The sequence below is a fragment of the Pan troglodytes genome, chromosome 1 (assembly GCF_028858775.2).
Source record: "Pan troglodytes isolate AG18354 chromosome 1, NHGRI_mPanTro3-v2.0_pri, whole genome shotgun sequence".
Taxonomy (NCBI): Eukaryota; Metazoa; Chordata; class Mammalia; order Primates; family Hominidae; genus Pan; species Pan troglodytes.
The window spans coordinates 178,735,949-178,754,969 of NC_072398.2; the positions used below are offsets into that span (position 1 = coordinate 178,735,949).

A 19,021-nucleotide genomic window follows, 5' to 3' on the forward strand; every position below is an offset into this window, starting at 1 on the left:
CAGAGAATTCAAGACTTTGGCAGGACATAATTAAAAATACAAATGGGAACTTAAGTGAAAATTTGAAATTCATACTTTTTGAAAGCTAGCACAAAATATTCATTAACCCATGGGTTAAAAAAAACAAAAAACAAATCAGGCTTATACTATGAAAATGTTTTCAAATGTGTAAGTTTCTCCTTTTGGTATCATCAAATCATGGTAATGACAGAAGAGGCCTTAAAACCTGCATTAAAGCTTCCTTTACCCAGGTTTCTTTTGCCATAAGAGAAAAATATTTTTAAAAAACTGTAGTGGCAAAAGAAACAAAACTTCAATATTATTTCATAATTTCTTAATCTTTAATACCTTGGGAACTACTTAAGGTCTAATTTATATTGCTTTTAAAAATTAACTTTGAAAACAGTGGTGATAGTTGCAAAACAATGTGAATGTACTTGATGCCAATGAATTCACTTAAAAATTGTTAAAACTGTAAATCATTTGTTATATATGTTAATATTTTTCCACAATAAAAAAGGGAAAAAAAATCAACTTTGATAAAATGTCATCATTTTTCATTTACTATGTAATAAAATAAATCTTGAAGTTTTTTGTTTTTTTTTTTTTTTTTTTTTTTTGAGAAGGAGTCTCACTCCATCGCCCAGGCTGGAGTGCAATGGCATCATCTACTACCTCTGCTTCCCAGGTTCAAGCAATTCTCCTGCCTCAGCCTCTCGAGTAGCTGGGATTACAGGTGCGTGCCACCACGCCTGGCTAATTTTTGTATTTTTAGTAGAGATGGGGTTTCACCTGTTAGCCAGGATGGTCTCAATCTCCTGACCTTGTGATCCGCCAACCTCGGCCTCCCAAAGTGCTAGGATTACAGGGGTGAGCCACTGCACCCGGCCTGAAGTTTGTTTTTCTTTGCATTACTAGGCAGATCACATTAGCTATATTTAATGAAGTATAAGGTTGCAAAACATGTTGGTTGGCGTTAAATCCACTTAATTATTAAATAGAACATGCTCAAATATTTATTAAAATGATGCTCTCCTCTCTACATTCTCTATAACTTTTATTTCCCATACTATACAGATGTATATTCTCTATAACTTAAACATGAAATAGAAGCTTTTAACGAGTTAAAAGAGGCCAGGTGCGGTGGCTCACGCCTGTAATCCCAGCACTTTGGGAGTTTGAGGTGGGTGGATCACCTGAGGTCAGGAGTTTGAGACCAGCCTGGCCAACATGGTGAAATCCCATCTCTACTAATAATACAAAAATTAGTTGGGCGTGGTGGCGCATGCCTGTAATCTCAGCTACTAGGGAGGCTGAGGCAGGAGAATCACTTGAATCCAGGAGGCGGAGGTTTCAGTGAGCCAAGATCGCACCATTGCACTCCAGCCTGGGCGACAAGAACAAAACTCCGTCTCAAAACAAAAAGTTAAAAGAAAAACAGTAAAAGCTGTTTTTAACATGTATAACAATATTCATACGGCCGGGTACAGTGGCTCACGCCCGTAATCCCAGCACTTTGGGAGGCCAAGGAAGGCAGATTGCTTAAGGACAGGAGTTCAACATCAGCCTGGCCAATATGGTGAAATCCCGTCTCTACAAAAAATATAAAAATTAGCTGGGCGTGTGCCTGTAATCCCAGCCACTTGGGAGGCCGAGGCAGGAGAATTGCTTGAACCTGGAAGGTGGAGGTTGCAGTGAGCCGAGATCCTGCCACTGCATTCCAGTCTGGGCAACAGAGCGAGACTCAAAAAAAAAAAAAAAAAAAAAAAAAAAGATTATTTCTAGCAGCTTCATTTCATTCATAATAGCCAAAAACTGGAAACAATTTGAATGGCCACTAACAGGAGAACATAACATAAATGATGGCATATCCATACAATGGAATACTACTCAGAAATAAATTAATTTTTGATGCATATGGATAAATCTCATAATATTAAGTTGAGCTTAAAAAGCTAAACACAAAACATTATATACTATTGTTTGGATTTATATGAATTCAAGAATAAGCAAAACTAATCTGTAGGGACAGAAGTGAGAACAATGGTTACCTTGATGAAAGGAGAAGGTACTGACAGAAAAAGTGCATAAGGAACCCTTATGGAGTGCTGGAGATGTTCTGTATCTTCACCTGAATGGTGGTTACATATTTTATGTGTGTGTGTTTGTGTGTGTATACACACACGCACATATATATAAAACCATGTATAAATTCAAGGTGTTTCCTAAAGATTCATGCTCCTTAGTCATGCATTTTGCTATATATATTGTATACCTGAACAAACATTAAAACTATTTCTTCAAAATATGGCTGGACATGGTGGCTCATGCCTGTAATCCCAGCACTTTGAGAGGCCAAGGAGGGGAGATCGCCTGAGGCCAAGAGTTCAAGACCAGCCTTGCCAACATGGTGAAACCGTCTCTTACTAAAAATACAAAATTTGCCAGGTGTGGTGGTGGGCGCCTGTAATCCCAGCTACCCAGGAGGCTGAGGCAGGAGAATCACTCAAGCCCAGGAGGCAGAGGTTGCAGTGAGCTGAGATCATGCCACTGCACTCCAGCCTGGACAACAAGAGCAAAACTCTGACTCAAACAAAGAATAAAATAAAATAAAATAAAAATGCCCATGTTTTGCCATACTTCTGTCTCTACTTAGGACAAAGTTTTTAGGACTATACATTTTTAGTGGGATTTCTAAAATTTTCCGGTATGGCATCATATAGGAACTTTATAAAATTTTACTGGCAAACTACCATTAACTGACTTGAAGGCCTGGTACAGAAAATAATCTATTCTAACCTACTATTGAATGGTGCAAAAATCCTCCTTTTAATATCATAAAAAGCGGTCAGTTGGTCTCTACTTAAATGCCTTCTGTGAAAAGGCATTTACTGTGGGGCTTAAAATCTAGATGATGGGTTGATGGGTGCAGCAAACCACCATTGCACATGTATACCTATGTAACAAACCTGCAGGTTCTGCACATGTATCCCAGAACTTAAAGTATAATAATAATAATAATAATAATAATAAAAAGACATTTACTTCATTTATTGGGCACTTGTTAAGTGCCAGGCACTCTACTAGACCATAAAAATAAGAAAAATATTAATATTTTCTAGTCTGGCATTAAAGAGTTTGCTTTCTCTCATTTTACGACATAAATATTAGAGTGTTGCACAATGTGAGAGCACAAAATAATGTGGCTTAGCCTGTCTTATAATGAGCAGAAAATTGTTTCCCTATAACATTCACTCACTAGACTTTCCTCATTCTTTCAAAAATATTTATAGTTTAAGAACCCATCATACAAACTAAGAGATAGGAAAGAAATTTAACAGAAAGAGAAAACCATCACCCTCCTGCCTCAGCCTCCTGAGTAGCTGGGACTGCAGGCATGTGCCATCATGCCCAGCTAATTTTTAAATTTTATATAGAGACAGAGTCTGACTATGTTGCCCACGCTGGTCTCAAACTCGGGGTTCAGGCAATCCTCCTGCCTTGGCCTTCCAAAGTGCTGGGATTACAGATGTGAGCCACTGCACCCAACCCAAACTAATACTTCTTGATGTGATCCTTTAAGAAATCACCCTCACTTATGTAGGATTGTCATTACTGCCAAAAAATGTTTAATCTGAAACTAGTCATGAGAAAAAAAAAAAAAACAGACAAATACAAATTGAGAGTATCATGTAAAACATGGCGCAAATACTTAAATATTAATGATATAAAAACTTTAAAAAAAAGAGAGAACTATTCAAGATTAAAGCAAACCAAAGAAATATGACAACTAAATGCAACTGTGGTTCTTAATGAGATCTTGATTTTTAAAAATAAATTTTATTTTAAAAATTAATATATCTGTGCACACACATATATGTAAAAATGAAAGCTATAGGCCAGGCGCGGTGGCTCACGCCTGTAATCCCAGCACTTTGGGAGGCCAAGGAGGGCAGATCAGGAGGTCAGGAGATCGAGACCATCCTGGCTAACATCGTGAAACCCCATCTCTACTAAAAATACATAAAAATTAGCTAGGCATGGTGGCGGGCGCCTGTAGTCCCAGCTACTCGGGAGGCTGAGGCAGGAGAATGGCGTGAACCCGGGAGGCGGAGCTTGCAGTGAGCCAGGATCGCACCACTACACTCCAGCCTGGGCGACAGAGCAAGACTCCATCTCAAAACAAAACAAAACAAAAAAATTAAAGCTATAAAGAACATTATTGTGACAATTGGGGAAACCAGAATTATATGTTAAGTTTACATCTCATGTGATAATTGCATTGTGGTTGTATAAGAAAATGACTTTTCTTAGGGTACACAAGCTGAACTATTAAGTGGTGAAGTGCAACCAATCCTTAAATGGGTCATTAAAAAAAAGCGTGTGTACTGTGAAGTGGTAGAGCAAATGTGGCAAAATGGTTAAGTTGATGAAGATAGGTGAAGAGTATATGGGTATTCACTGTACTATTCTTGTAACTTTTCTGTAGGTTGAATTTTTTTCCAAATAAACAGTTGTAGCCAGGCTTGCCTACAGTCCCAGCTATTTGGGAGGTTGTGGCAGAAGGATTGCTTGAGCCTGGGACGTTAAGGCTGCAGAGAGCCATGTCTGCGGCACTATACTGGAGCCTGGGTGACAGAGTGAGACCTTGTCTCAAAAAAAAAACCAAAACAAACAAACAAAAAAACAGTTGGGGGGGAATAAAGAAAAAACTTGCTTGACAAAGTCACTGTGGAGATACAAAGAAGGATAAGACACAGTTCTGGCTGTCACCCTCTGCAGCCACAGAAAAATTCAAAAACTAGAAATACTTGAAGACAGATATTACATGGTTCAATAACTCACCAAACAGGTAAGTCAGCTCTGCATGTCAAAAAATCTAATCTTAACAACATGCAATTTCAATTACAATCAAACTCACAAATTATATAGGATGTAAATGTCTGAAAAAATATTACTTATCATTAATATAAATAATTAGTAACTAACAATTCTATGAAAACATCAGGAGTAAAATTTTTATCCAATCCTGATAGGGTATGGTGGCTCACACCTGTAATCCTAGCACTTTGGGAGGCTGAGGGGGTGGATCACTTGAGGTCAGGAGTTCGAGACGCAGCCTGGGCAACATGGTGAAACCCTGTCTCTACTAAAAATACAAAAATTAGCCTGGCATGATGGCAGGCGCCTGTAATCCCACCTACTTTGGAGGCTGAGGCAGGAGAATTGCTTGAACCTGGGAGGTAGACGTTGCAGTGAGCCAAGATAACGCCACTGTACTGCAGCCCGGGCAACAGAGACTCTATCTCAAAAAAAGAAAAAAAAGTATCCAATCCTAATGTAAAATGTGGACTTGGGTTGGCTACGATGTGTCAGTGTAGGTTCAACAAGTGTAACAAGTGTACCACTCTGGTAGGGGATGTTGATAAGCCAGGGTTTTAAACTCAGCTCCTCAGGCCCTTTCATGTTACCTGCTCTTCCTCACCATAGCACTCCTGAGAGGCTGCCATGGAACCTGGGGAACATGCTTTAAAAACCAATGTAGCAAGGGGACAGAATTCCCCACAGCCCGACTGCTAGCTAAAGTGGAGCACCTGAGCTCATCTGAGAACAATCTTCATTAAGAACCTTTCTCCTGAAAAAACTTCTAAATATACAGCAAACAACAACAGCTGATTTTTGCCACATTTACTTTATCCATATATGTGCACGTATACACTAAGTTGTATCCAAAACCTACAGAGTTCCACACAAAAGTAATTCAACATAGAAAAAGGCAAGACAGAGGCAGCACAATGCTGAGTAAAGTAGCTATGCAATTTTAGTTGCTGTTTTGTTTTCTTACCTCTGCTGGTAGAGGACTGGTAGTTACTGGCTTGACTGGGTCGTGTGACACAGCCAGGGTTCCTGCAGAGGAAGTTCCATTCATTGTTAATTTGGCTGCATCAGCAACTTCTCCATTGGGCAAGATCCCATCAGCAAACCAAACTCGCCTCTGCTCTCTGGGCTGAGCCACTTGAGGGGCCAGAAAAATAAAACAGGCATCAATGTGGCATTGGAAGGTTTTCTAACATCAAAGAAGAGAAGGTCACCAATTCCAGATGTACAAAGAAATCATTACTTGGCAACTTACAATCAGAAACATCAGAAATGTAACTGTATATAAAAGTGGTTATAAATGAATTAAAAATACAAATTTAAATATATTCTTTACTTCTTTAACTTATATGCAAAGAGTAAAATACTTTGCTTTGAAATATTAAGAGTTCTTAAATACATCTATGATTATGTCACATACTCTGTCCCGTATCACTGACAGAGAAACTAAGGAAAGTGTTCAAGGGCCTCGGAAATAAATTAATAGCATGGTGAAAAAAGCAATAGACATTCACATTTTCTAAAGTTATGAGGTTTCCAAAGAAATTAAACATCTGGTAAAGTGATATGGTACTTTCAAAGGGCAAAAGATGCCCTGAAGAATGTTAAAGAATAATTCATTTATAACAGAAGAGCTGGCACAGATATGTAAGAATTGGGAAGCAAACTGACCAGATCTTTGCCTGAAGTGTAACTGAAGAAGAAAAAGACTGATCTGGCAGTGCAAAAGTAATTTGTGTTTTAGTAAAAAGACAGGGAAAAAGCTGGAAAACTGAGTCTGATGAAATGATCCCTTTAAGTCCAGTTTTAGAAATCAATTCAAACAGCCAAAACACACAGAGACAAGGGAAGAACAACAAAAACAACAAATGAAGAGAATAAAGATTTTAAGAAAGCCTAAATTCATAAAAATACAAGGAGTATGACTAAGGGATGATCTGAAAAGAGAAAAAATGGGGAAGAGTATGATAATGTCAATAGAAGTCTATGATCTTCAAAAGGAAAGGTGGGTTATTTAGCAAGGGGAAGGGAATATTAATAGATGAAAAGATAAAATTAATGAAGGAAGACTGATTTTAATTACCAAGGGAAACTTGATAAGATCATTTTAAGGAAATAAATGTTATTTTTACTATTCATAATCCCCTGCACTTACACAGTGCCTTTCATCTGACAATATTATCATCATAAAGATATAATAAACCAATGTAAGTTGAGCCTGTAATTTTCTACCTATCATATGATATAATCAGAATTAAAGTTCTAGATTTAAAGTCTATGTCCCTAACACAAAAATGTTCATATTTTTATATGGACAGATTAAAAATGAAAAGAGAAAATGGCAATGTATAGTCCAAAAAGCAATACTTGAATGGGCTGGTCGGAAAGAAGAACTCTCATTTTTATCACTTACTAAACTCCTACAAAGAACATTAAGACAGGCATGAGGTAGGCTAGGAATTTACAGATTGACTTCAAATTCTGCACCTCTTTTTAAGGACAAGCAGTGTAATTACTCCATTCTTAAGTTGGAGAGGAGACTGACATATGTTCTGAGGTGCCTCTAAAATACCAAGCAACACAAATATTATTCTCTACTTGCCCAGAAATAGTCTTGACACATTTCTCACCTTGTTGTTCCATTTTAATAACCACCCAAAGAGACTTATCTGCAGTGTTTTTTAAGACTTGTGCTGTAAAGTCATATCAGCACCTTTTCAGAGGAACTTCGTGAGGAAAAAGAGAGAGAATAGCACATGATCCCCTACCTTCTGCTCCAGGGTGCTTTAAAACTCCCACAGGTACCATCACAGTGGGAGGTGGAGAGCTCAGAGCTCCTGAGGCCTGAGCTTGCTGCAAGGGAGGGATAGTAGAACAGTATTCAGCAGGATTGTTAGGGTTAGGGCTCTGGCTTGAGGCACTCATCATGTTCTCCCAGGCTTGAGCTAAAGCAAATACAGACACAATCAATGTGAATGGATTGCAAAATATGGACATCAAGACCTCCACAATATTGGATAAATAATGCAGCTTCTCCTAATTAATACTCATAGTATGTCTCTCTTCCAGCTAGTGAAGGTATTAAAGAGACAGGTGATTTTATGTAATAAAGGAGACCATTTAGCCAAGTAAACTATTTGGTTGGAGCAAATAAGAGTAACATGATTTTTTTTTTTTTTTTTTTTTAAAGAATTAGACCGCGAGTGGTGGCTCATGCTTCTAATCCCGGCACTTTGGGAGGCCGAGGTGGGTGGATCACGAGGTCAGGAAATCAAGACCATCCTGGCTAACGTGGTGAAACCCCATCTCTACTAAAAATACAAAAAATTAGCCAGGTGTGGTGGCAGGCACCTGTAGTCCCAGCTACTTGGGAGGCTGAGGCAGGAGAATGGCATGAACCCGGGAGGCGGAGCTTGCAGTGAGCCAAGTCACACCACTGCACTCCAGCCTGGGCAACAGAGCAAGACTCCATCTCAAAAAAATTAAAAATAAAAAAGAATTATAGGATACTTCTGATAGACTGATAGCAGATCAATCTGAGTTAAAGGTTGGAGCCTGGCTTCTTTATAGGAGACCAAACATTTCCTTAAGAGGGAGTGAAACAACATCAAACTTTAAGAATTTGAAACTTGGATAGCATTTAGACATTTTTTCATTTAATATTTAATGCATTTTATAAAGTTCTATCAAAAAGCAAAATCAGGGGCTAAAATAGCATAACTCTACTGTAAAATTTTAAGTTTCATTTCTAAACTTTTAAGGCTCTTGTTAGTTAAAATAAAATCTCATTAAAAATTTCTAAAGCCTACAGCTCAGGAGGACACATCTCAATCTTTTTCTGAATTCTGCTTTTATGTAATCATCACCCTGTATAAAACTATCCATCAGTAACAACCATTTCACATCTTTGGTGTGTCTCAAAAGCACGGGACCTATTTGAACATGAAAATGTGCCAATATCATGTAAGTGTGATCAACCAATATAAATGATCACAAATACATTAAGATTCTGTGTACCCTATAATTTCACTAAATACTGACACATCACCTATCGCCTTTAAAGCAAATAGGATGAAAGGTGCTACAGAAATGAAAGATACCAAATTTTATCTTCTAGGTTCAGGTAATACCACATGCCCAGAAATAGAAGCCACCCTCTTTTTAAGCATCCTTTCAAAAATCTCTTTCAACATCAAAGAATGATCCATAGGATTTTGAATATTTATTGCCTCCAAACTGCAAGACAAGGCTAGTAACAAAAGCTATGTTCCTTTGAAAGCACTGGCAGAAAGAGGGGAGGAAGAGAAAAGGAGAAAGGGAAAAAGGGATAGGGAACACCGAAAAGCATCAAATTAAATATTAAGAAAAAGACCAGGCTAAGCCATGCGAGAGGAAAGACACTGGAAAAACCAGGAAAAGTGGATTACCTTAGGATCCCCTGTTAAGGGCCTCCTTGGCTTAATAAAAAGTAAGTATTCCATGTGAATCCTCTGCCATTTCCTTCATCTTTAGCTATGCCAAGTTAAAAAAATTAGCTATCAAGTTGGAAGATCTCATCAAATAAAAGAGGTATTAGGTACTATAATTAAGCAGCATGCTCTTATCTGTGAATATGTGCCCGAAAATGAAAGCAGCAGAATAAAAATCATCAATTGAGCAACCAAGTGAAATAACCACTATTTAAAAAGTAACCCTTAAGAGTGGAGAGAATGATTTATATTTGGTCAAAATTGTAAGAATTCAGAAATGGGAGGAAACTGGGTGGATCATAGGAAATTAGAACAGATCAGATTAACTGTCATGCAACAGGTTAATAAGCCAGCAACAAGAAAACATCACTATCAGCAATGCAGACAGACAGAGCAGGAGGGGTCTCAGAGCAGATAAGTTCCAGCCTCCAGGAGGCACACTATCCTGGCACAGGTAGCACTGGTGTTCAAGTTCAACATTTTATGTCTATTAGTAATTGTTCCAGTAACTGTACAAAGATGCATTCAAAGAGAAAATACTATAACCTGAACAATTTTAGTGTATCTTTTTACAAGAATACTCAGGATTTTTAACTAATATGCCCTTAAAATCATTTCCAGTCCAGCAAAAGATGAACACTGGGTAAGTTTTATTTACTTTCCCCGGCCATATTCTTTTTACCACATAACAACTAGATTCTAAACCATTATTCTCATAGCAAATCTAAGTAGCATTAAAGAGATAAATGGGCTTTAAAAATGCAATTTTCTACTTGGTCCTAGATGCTAAAATAGTTATCTTCAACAAGATGAATGAAACAAGGTGTTGATAAGAACACATGCTAAGTTATTAAGTTGTTCCTTAGAAAGAGATGGCTTCTCTTAAAAGGAAAATCTCAGCCCAGTTTTAACACCTCATCATCTGGTGATCAAAAGCTCCCCATTCCCACCTCACTCTGGTTATTTTATAGGAACACAAATAACTACCTCGCACCAGATTTCCAAAGAACTTCCATTATTCCTGCAAAACTTACCTGGCTTTAGCATTTATTCATTAAATTAGGCACAGGAATTCTGAAATGCTAAGATACTTTCAAAACATGGAAATTTAGCTAAATATTTTCAGTTAAAGTTATGACATTTGAGAAGGTGAGCAACTTGTAAAGAAAGGCAGGGGGAAAAAAGTCTTCTCATCGTAATTCCCTTGTTTCGTCTCAATAACTATGAAATCAACCTGTTTTAATACTTACCATTCATTAGCACTGAATGGCAGATTACACACACTCTAGCTTCCTTTCTGTCCATGTATAACAGTTTACATTTCAGGCTACAGCAGGAAGCACAGAAAACCTGTGGGGGGAAAAGAACACACAAAATTTACTTGGGATTGCCATGCAAAGAGAGTGAACCAATATTGACAAATACTGATTGTCAGTGAACCTTATTGAACTACAATACTAAAGTTTCAAAGAAAATGTAGTTCAGGAAGTTGGGTAATTCAAAAGCAAGAGTGAGATTACAAGTCTTTCAACAATAAAGAAAAGGGAAACACTGGCTGAAAATAAAAATCTTAACTAAGATCATGTGGCAAATATACAGCAGTGGGGAAAAAACCACCTGAATTACCCCTAGGCAAGATTTCTATGCACACAATCACCTAACATGGGTGTTGAAAGATAGTTACATCTGCTATTTCCGTTTGGAAAGGAATTATAGCAGGATGAAATAAACAAAGATTGGAATTTCTGTGTTTTAACTTCGTTTGTTACTATCCTTATATGTGGAATAATAATTATACCAGCTGTTTTCACTGTTTTTGCTATGAAGGCCAAGGGTCAATATATACAACTCAATCATAAACATACGCACTGCTTTAGCTACAGGAAATCACAGCAGGCAATCAAAATCTGCCATGCCAATTTCCACCTTCTGGGCTTGGTTCCTGGTAATCTCACTTCCTTCTCCCTTCTACACCAGGCAACAACAATCTCCTTTGCTCCTGTTAAGATTTTTCTTTTTTTTTTTTATTTTGAGACACAATTTGACTCTGTGGCCCAGGCTGGAGTGCAGTGGTGCGATCTTGGTTCACTGCTGCAACCTCCACCTCCTGGGTTCAAGTGATTCTTCTGCCTGAGCCTCCTGAGTAGCTGGGACTTCAGGTGTAAGCCACCACGCCTGGCTAATTTTTTTTTTGTATTATTAGAAGAGACGGGGTTTCACCATGTTGGCCAGGCTAGTCTCAAACTCCTGAACTCAAGTGATCCACCCACCTCAGCCTCCCAAAGTGCTGGGATTACAGGCGTGAGCCACCACACCCGGCCAGATTTATTTTCTTGAGAACTCATCAGTCATTTACCACATAGAGCCTTACAGTGGCAAAAGCCTGTTCCCAGTAGGATAAATTCTACTTCTTCAGTTTTTACAGCCAAGAAGCATCCTATACTTTACAAAGTTGAACCAAGAGATGAGGGGTCATATTAAAGTCTAAGTTAAGCTCGATATCTCCCATCCTTCTATGTATAATTAATATCTAGTTACTATGACTGTTATCAGTTTACAATTTTTATAGGGCTTGACATTCTTAAATGTGATATAGGGAGATATCCCTGTGATATAGGGAGAACAAAGGGTATACATATTATCCTTATTTTCTATCAGAAGAAACTGAGTTTAGATGGTTAAATGACTTCCTCAAGTTCACAGCAAACTATATGACTACTAGGCACTTTACATGTGTTACATTTAACCTCAAAAATTCCATGAAGACACTCATTTACAATTAGCAGTTAGGTAAACAGATGAATGTTCCAAAACTCCTATGTTGAAATCTTAACCCCAAAAGAGATGGTATTAGGTAGTGGGGCATATGGGATTAGTGCCCTATAAAAGAAGCCTGAGAGAGACTCCTCACCCTTCTGCCCTGTGAAGTCAGAGTGAGAACACAGCTGTCTATAAGTAAGCAGGCCCTCGCCAGATACCAAATCTACCGTTGCCTTGATCTTGGACTTACCAGGCTCCAGACTGTAACAAATCTCTGTTATTTATAAGCCATCTAGTCTATGGTATTTTGTTATAGCAGCCCGAATGGACTAAGACATTAAGTAAAATTACCAGGGTCATACAGCTAGTAAATTACATGATTAATCTGTATGACTGCAATGGCTCTATAGTTAACTACTCTGTAATACTACTTCATACTAAATTACATATTTCATTTAAATTTTGAGTCTTGACTTTTCCTTCTCCCTCGCCATGACCACATCCAGTCAGTCATTAAGTCCTGTTAGTTTTCCTCTGAAATTGTTCTTCCAAAATCACATCTTCTCCTATCTCTAACATTGCTGCCTCTGTTCAGGCTGTTATTATCTGAGGACTAAACGATCATGATGATAACCTAACTGTTCTCCTAATCTTCACATCTGCCTTTCCAATTAATCTTCCAAACAAAGACTGAACTTTCTAAAACATAAATCTAATAATGTTAAATTTCTTAAAATCCTTCAATAACCTTTCTAATAAAGAGACAAGACCAAGAATCCATCATTCACTCATTTATTCCACAAATATATGAACTCTTACTATGTACTGGGCACCAAGCTACCCAATGGGGATGTGGCAGAAAACAAAACGGACATGGTCCTTGCCTTCATGCAATGCAATTTAGTGCAAGGGTTTCAGGTTATAACCTAAAATCAAATAATAACACAAGGCTGGGCATAGAGGAGTACACCTATTGTCCCAGCTACATGGGAGGCTGAGGCAGGAAGATGGCTTGAAGCCAGGAGTTTGAAGACACACTACACTATGACTGCACCTGTGAATAGCCACTGCACTCCTGTCTGGGTAACAAAGCAAAACCCTGTCTCAAAAAAAAAAAAAAAAAGAAAGAAAGAAAAAGAAAAACCATACAAGTGAATATAAAATCACGTGTTTCAAAAGTGGTAAATGGTGAAGTAAGATCATGTAATCTAGGCTCTAGCCTAGATTGGCAAGGTCAGGGAAGATTTAGGAAATGACAAGACATCAAATCTGAAGGATGGGTAAGAGTTTTCTGTGAACAAAGAGGTGCCAAGAAGAGACAGTAATAGTAGAGGAAATAGTATGTACACAGTTCCTATTAGGGGAAGAAGCATGGACCCACCAAATAACTAAAAAAAGTTAATATGGCTTGAGGCCCCAAGAGTTAAGGGATGCATGGAATAAGCTGAGGCCAGACCAAGCAAAGGCTCTGTAGGATCTGTTTTGACCTTTTTAATAGAGCAATGGGAAAGCCCTTAAGCATTTTTTTTTCTTTGAGATAGAGTCTTGCTCTGTCGCCCAGGCTGGAGTGCAATGGTGTGATCTCAGCTCATTGCAACCTCCGCCTCTAGGGTTCAAGCCATTCTCCTGCCTCAGCCTCCCAAGTAGCTGGGATTACAGGTGTGTGCCACCATGCCCAGCTAATTTTTGTATTTTTAGTAGAGATGGGGTTTCACCAGGTTGGTCAGGCTGGTCTTGAACTCCTGACCTCAGGTGATCTGCCCGGCTCAGCCTCCCAAAGTGCTGGGATTACAGATGTGAACTACCGTGCCCAGCCCCCACTTAAGCATTTTAATCAAAGAGAAAGACATGATCAGATCTGTATGGGCACAGTGTAGGGAGAAAAAAAAGGAAGACAATAAGAATGGATTTGGGAAACCTTAATGAGCTACTACAATTATTACAAAAAAATTAATTTATGATAAAAACATGAGCTTCAATAACCAACAAATACCTCCAAGGAAATAAGGCAAAGAACTCACATTGGTAAATACACAGAAAAAATAAATAAAATGGCCAACAGATATAGTAAATACCACTCATGACAAAATAAAACAATGAGTTTTATGGTATGTTTTTACTATGAGACTAGCAAAGATTTTTTTTTTAAACACTGATAATATCTAACGGTGGTGAGGGTATAGCTCTCAGATTCTGCTGGTAGTAATATAAGCTGGTGGGTTAATTTGACAATATCTTTTAAAATTGGAAGTGTTTATTCAGTATGACTCAGCACACAGTTTTAAAATTTTACACTACTGAAAACATCCACATGTGCAAAGAGATCTACACAAGAATTATCTCCATATTGTTTATAATAAAAGTTGTAAACAACCCAAGTGTTCATCAGTAGTGTAACAGCTAATTAAACTGCAGTATACCCATAAAATGGAATCCCGTTCCCATAAAAAGAATGAGATAGTTCTGTATGTACCGATTGACATGGAAAAGAAAAAATATAGTCAAGTTGGAGGATGAGATTGGAATGGAAGTAGGGCCTTTTTCTTTTTTATTTTTAGACACAGTCTTGCTGTGTCGCCCAGGCTGGAGTGCAGTGGCACCATTTCAGCTCACTGCAACCTCTTCCTCCCAGGTTCAAGCGATTCTGGTGCTTCAGCCTCCTGAACAGCTGGGATTACAGGTGTGCACCACCATGCCCAGCGATTTTTTTTTTTTTAGTAGAGACAGGGTTTCGCCATGTTGGCCAGGCTGGTCTCGAACTTCTGACCTCAAGTGATCTGCCCGCCTGGGCCTCCCAAAGTGCTGGGATTACAGGCATGAGCCACCACAGCTGGCTATCTTTTTCTCTCCTTTTACTTTATGTAATTTTTAAAATGTTGTATTGGGATATTTTTATTTTATTTTGATCAGTTTCTTCTGTACTTTTTAAATTAGAAAAAAATTTTAAAAAATTAGTTGCTTTTATGAGTTGAACTGTATCCCCAACAAATACTTAAGTTGAAGTCTTAACTCCTAACACCTTAGAATGTGACCTTATTTGAAGATAGGGTCTCTACAGAGGTAATCAAAATGAAGTGATTAGGGTAGTCTCCTAATCCAACATGACTGATACCCTTATAAAAGAGGCAAATATGGACACAGGTATATATACAAGAACACCACCATATGAACATGAAGATGTCCATCTACAAACCAAGGAGAGAGACATGGAAGAGATCTTTTCCGTACAGCCCCCAGGAGGAACCAACCCTGCTATCACCTTAATTTCAGACTTCTAATAACTGTGAGATAATAAATTTCTGCTTAAGCTGCCCAATTTGTGGTATTTTGCTAACTCTAGCAAACTAATATAGTTGGGAACATTCAGAAGTAGAGAGTTAGGCTTTGGGACAATAATCTCAAACAATGATTTTTGAATAAAAAACAAAGTATCTTAAAAAAAAAAAAGCAAGCAAGGGAGCAGCAAATGGAGTAAACACAGAAGAACCCAAGAATACCCATCTTTCTCAATATCCCACAGGCCGAAGAACAGTATAGAGAGATCCTTTACGTTTCCAATGGGATTAGAGGAAAGCACAGGAGTTAGCTAGAAAAGTAGATGACTCTTCAACGCCAGACTATGACGTAGTGAGATTCATAGGTCATAAGAATTAGTATCACAGAGGAGATGGGCAGAATCTAAGAGATTTGAGCCAGGTTTGGAATAGTTTAAATAATCCTGAATTTGAAATTACTGGATAATAGTCAATTTGCCTAAAAAGATCAAGATGAAATTGTCTACCATGAGCCAGGTTAGTCAGTGCTTCTCAACAGGGGCACTCTTGGCATTCTAGGTGGGCCAGTTCTTCATAGGACAGTACTGTCCTGGGCATAGCAAGATGTTTAGCAGTCTTGGTATGCACAGGTTGCTAAATGCCAGCAGCAACCTCAGTCATTCTGACAACTAAAAATGCCCCACTATATTCCATATACCATCTAAGTACCTTCCCCACTTCTCTAAGCTACAGGCTTAGAGTAAAAAAGTAAAGTCAGTTCTAAAAATTAAGAGAATTACATATTTGCACACCTGAACTTAAATTATACTGCTGAAATATCTTACCATATGCCATATATCTTTATCACAACACAATCTACTGCACTGATTGAACTTATTCTCCATTTCCCCACACTAGAATGTAAACTCCATGGAATAATGAGCTAAATTATTTTTAATACTGGTATCTTCAATATTGTGTCTGAAACATAGTACTCAGTAAATATTTGCTTATTGCTTCCTTGAAAAGTAAAGTTATTGCATAAATAAATGTATGACTGGGACTAGGTGAAGTGACTCATGTGTGTAATCCCAGCACTTTGGGAGGCCAAGGCAGGTGGATCACCTGAGGTCAGGAGTTTGAGACCAGCCTGGTGAAATATGGTGAAACCCTATCTCTACTAAAAATACAAAAATTAGCCAGGAGTGGTGGCAGGCGCCTATAATCCCAGCTACTCAGGAGGCTGAGGCAGGAGAATCACATGAACCCAAGAGGTGGAGGTTGCAGTGAGCAGAGATCGCGCCACCACATTCCAGCCTGGGAGACAAGAGCGAAACCCCGTCTCAAAAAATAAATAAATACATAAATACATAAATATATGAATGGAGAAACAAACATTAATGTAAACTTTTTGGGGAAGGACTATATGATTCATATCCAAATTCAGAAAATAATCTAGAGCCATTCAACTTTTGCAACAACACATTTTAATCTGTTTATAAGAATGACCTCAAGATTTGTATGCCTAATGGTTACAGCTGACATCATATGGCAGGATCCGTATGACCTGCCTAAGCATAAAGAGACAAAGTAAGGTAATTTATAATATATATTCTATACGATGTTCCAGCTAAGTACTGGTTAAAAGGTTCCATTTGTGTGTTTATATGTAATTTTTTAAAATGTGGCACTTCTGTGTTCCTATTTCAACTTGATTATTCTCTAGTCAGATGACCTTATGGGAATAATTTAAACTCTCTAGGTCTTAGTTTTTCTCACATGTAAAATAGAAATGCTAATACAGTATTCCCTTCATACGAAAATAGAAATGCTAATACAGTATTCCCTTCATACGGCTTTTATGAAGATTAAATGAAATTATATGTATAAAATGTAGCATATAATAGGTTCTAAATGTATGTTGGTACCTTTCTTATTTCCCTTTCCTTTCCTTTTAAAATTTCCCACTACAGGCTTTCCACATAACAAATCCTATTGCTAAATCTGTGAACATGCTTTATATTCAAAGTACCACTTTGTGCCTATTTATACCCTCTTACAGTGTGAATAACACTTATTCCTTTGCAATTCTTGAAAATTCAAATCATCAAATGCTCACTTATTTCTTTCCAAATTAGAAAATGCAAAAAATGATGTCCCAGGTCTTCAAAAAGCCCTATAATTATGACAAAAATAACTGTGATGTGAGAATAATAAAAACAGGAGAGGAGAGTGCATAGAACTGACCAGTGTCCAGCTGTTCACAAAGACCAGTGAAAGTAACGACTTATAAAAATTGTCAAATGCAGGAGTACTTTATCCCTCCACTTATTAGCACATAGCAAAAATCAGTATCATAAGATCTAAAGCAGTTCAAACAAATCCAGACCCTTGCCTCTGTCTAAACACCTGTTTAAACTTCACTGTTATTAATAGAAAACAATAATAATTATCAGAGTCATTTTAAGTGTCTATTACAGAAAGGGTTAAAAGAGATCTCTAATTCAGACTTTCAATATTATATCCAACTGAGGCTGTACCAGCCCAGCCAACATGGTGAAACCCCATCTCTACTAAAAATATACAAATCTGCTGAGCGTGGTGGCACATGCCTGTAATCCCAGCTACTTGAGAGGCTGAGGCAAGGAAAATTGCTTAAACCTGGGAAGGGAAGCGGAGGTTGCAGTGAGCTGAGGTTGTGCCACTGCACTCCAGCCTGAGCGACAAGAGCAAAACTGTCTCAAAAAAGAGAAAAAAAAAAAGAGCCGGGCATGGTGGCTCATGCCTGCAATCCCAGCACTTTGGGAGGCTGACGTGGACAGATCACAAGGTCAGGAGTTCAAGACCATCCTGACCAACATGGTGAAACCCTGTCTCTACTAAAAATACAAAAATTAGCTAGGCGTGGTGGTGGCACACGCCTGTTATCTCAGCTACTTGGGAGGCTGAGGCAGGAGAATCACTTGAACCCAGGAGGTGGAGACTGCAGTGAGCTGAGATCGCGCCATTGCACTCCAGCCTGGAAGACAGAGCGAGACTCCATCTGAAAGAAAGAAAAGAAAGAAAAGAAAGCAAGAAAGAAAGAAAGAGAGAGAGAGAAAGAAAGAAAGACAGACAGACAGAAAGGAAAGAAGGAAGGAAGGAAGGAAGGCAGGAAGGAAGGAAGGAAGGAAAGAAAGAAAGAAAGAGAAAAAAGCAAAATAGCTCAAACTCAATGAATTTAAAAAAATTTTTTTTTGAGTCAGAGTCTCTCTCTGTTACCCAGACTAGAGTGCAGTGACGCAATCTCGGCTCACTGCGACCTCCCAAGTAACTGAGACTACAGGTACGTGCCGCAATACCCAGCTAATTTTAGTATTTTTAATAAAGATGGAGTTTTGCCACGTTGCCCAAGCTAGTCTTGAACTCCTGACCTCAGGTGATTCACCTGCCTCGGCCTCCCAAAGTGCTGGGATTACAGGCATGAGCCACTGCGTCCAGCCTAAAATTACTTTTTTTTTTTTTTTTTTTGAGATGGTTTTGCTCTTGTTGCCCAGGCTGGAGTGCAATGGTGCGATCTCGGCTCACCGCAACCACCGCCTCCCAGGTTCAAGCGATTCTCCTGCCTCAGCCCCCTGAGTAGCCGGGACTACAGGCATGTGCCACCATGCCCGGCTAATT

At 38.4% G+C, this 19,021-nt stretch overlaps 1 protein-coding gene across 5 annotated transcripts in view; it reads right to left on the minus strand.

Moving 5' to 3' along the window:
* Window positions 1-19,021, minus strand: part of ZFYVE9 (zinc finger FYVE-type containing 9) — a 205,675-nt gene that overhangs the window by 73,883 nt on the left and 112,771 nt on the right. For 4 of the 5 annotated variants that reach the window (XM_016918251.4, XM_063817586.1, XM_016918259.4 and 1 more), the window contains exons 5-7: window positions 10,598-10,697; window positions 7,647-7,823; window positions 5,846-6,015 (exon numbers count right to left, since the gene is read on the minus strand). In XM_016918251.4, coding sequence (XP_016773740.1) covers window positions 5,846-6,015; window positions 7,647-7,823; window positions 10,598-10,697 — 447 coding nt within the window. The remainder of the gene's footprint in view (window positions 1-5,845; window positions 6,016-7,646; window positions 7,824-10,597; window positions 10,698-19,021) is intronic. The other variant, XM_016918269.4, reaches the window with a different exon arrangement.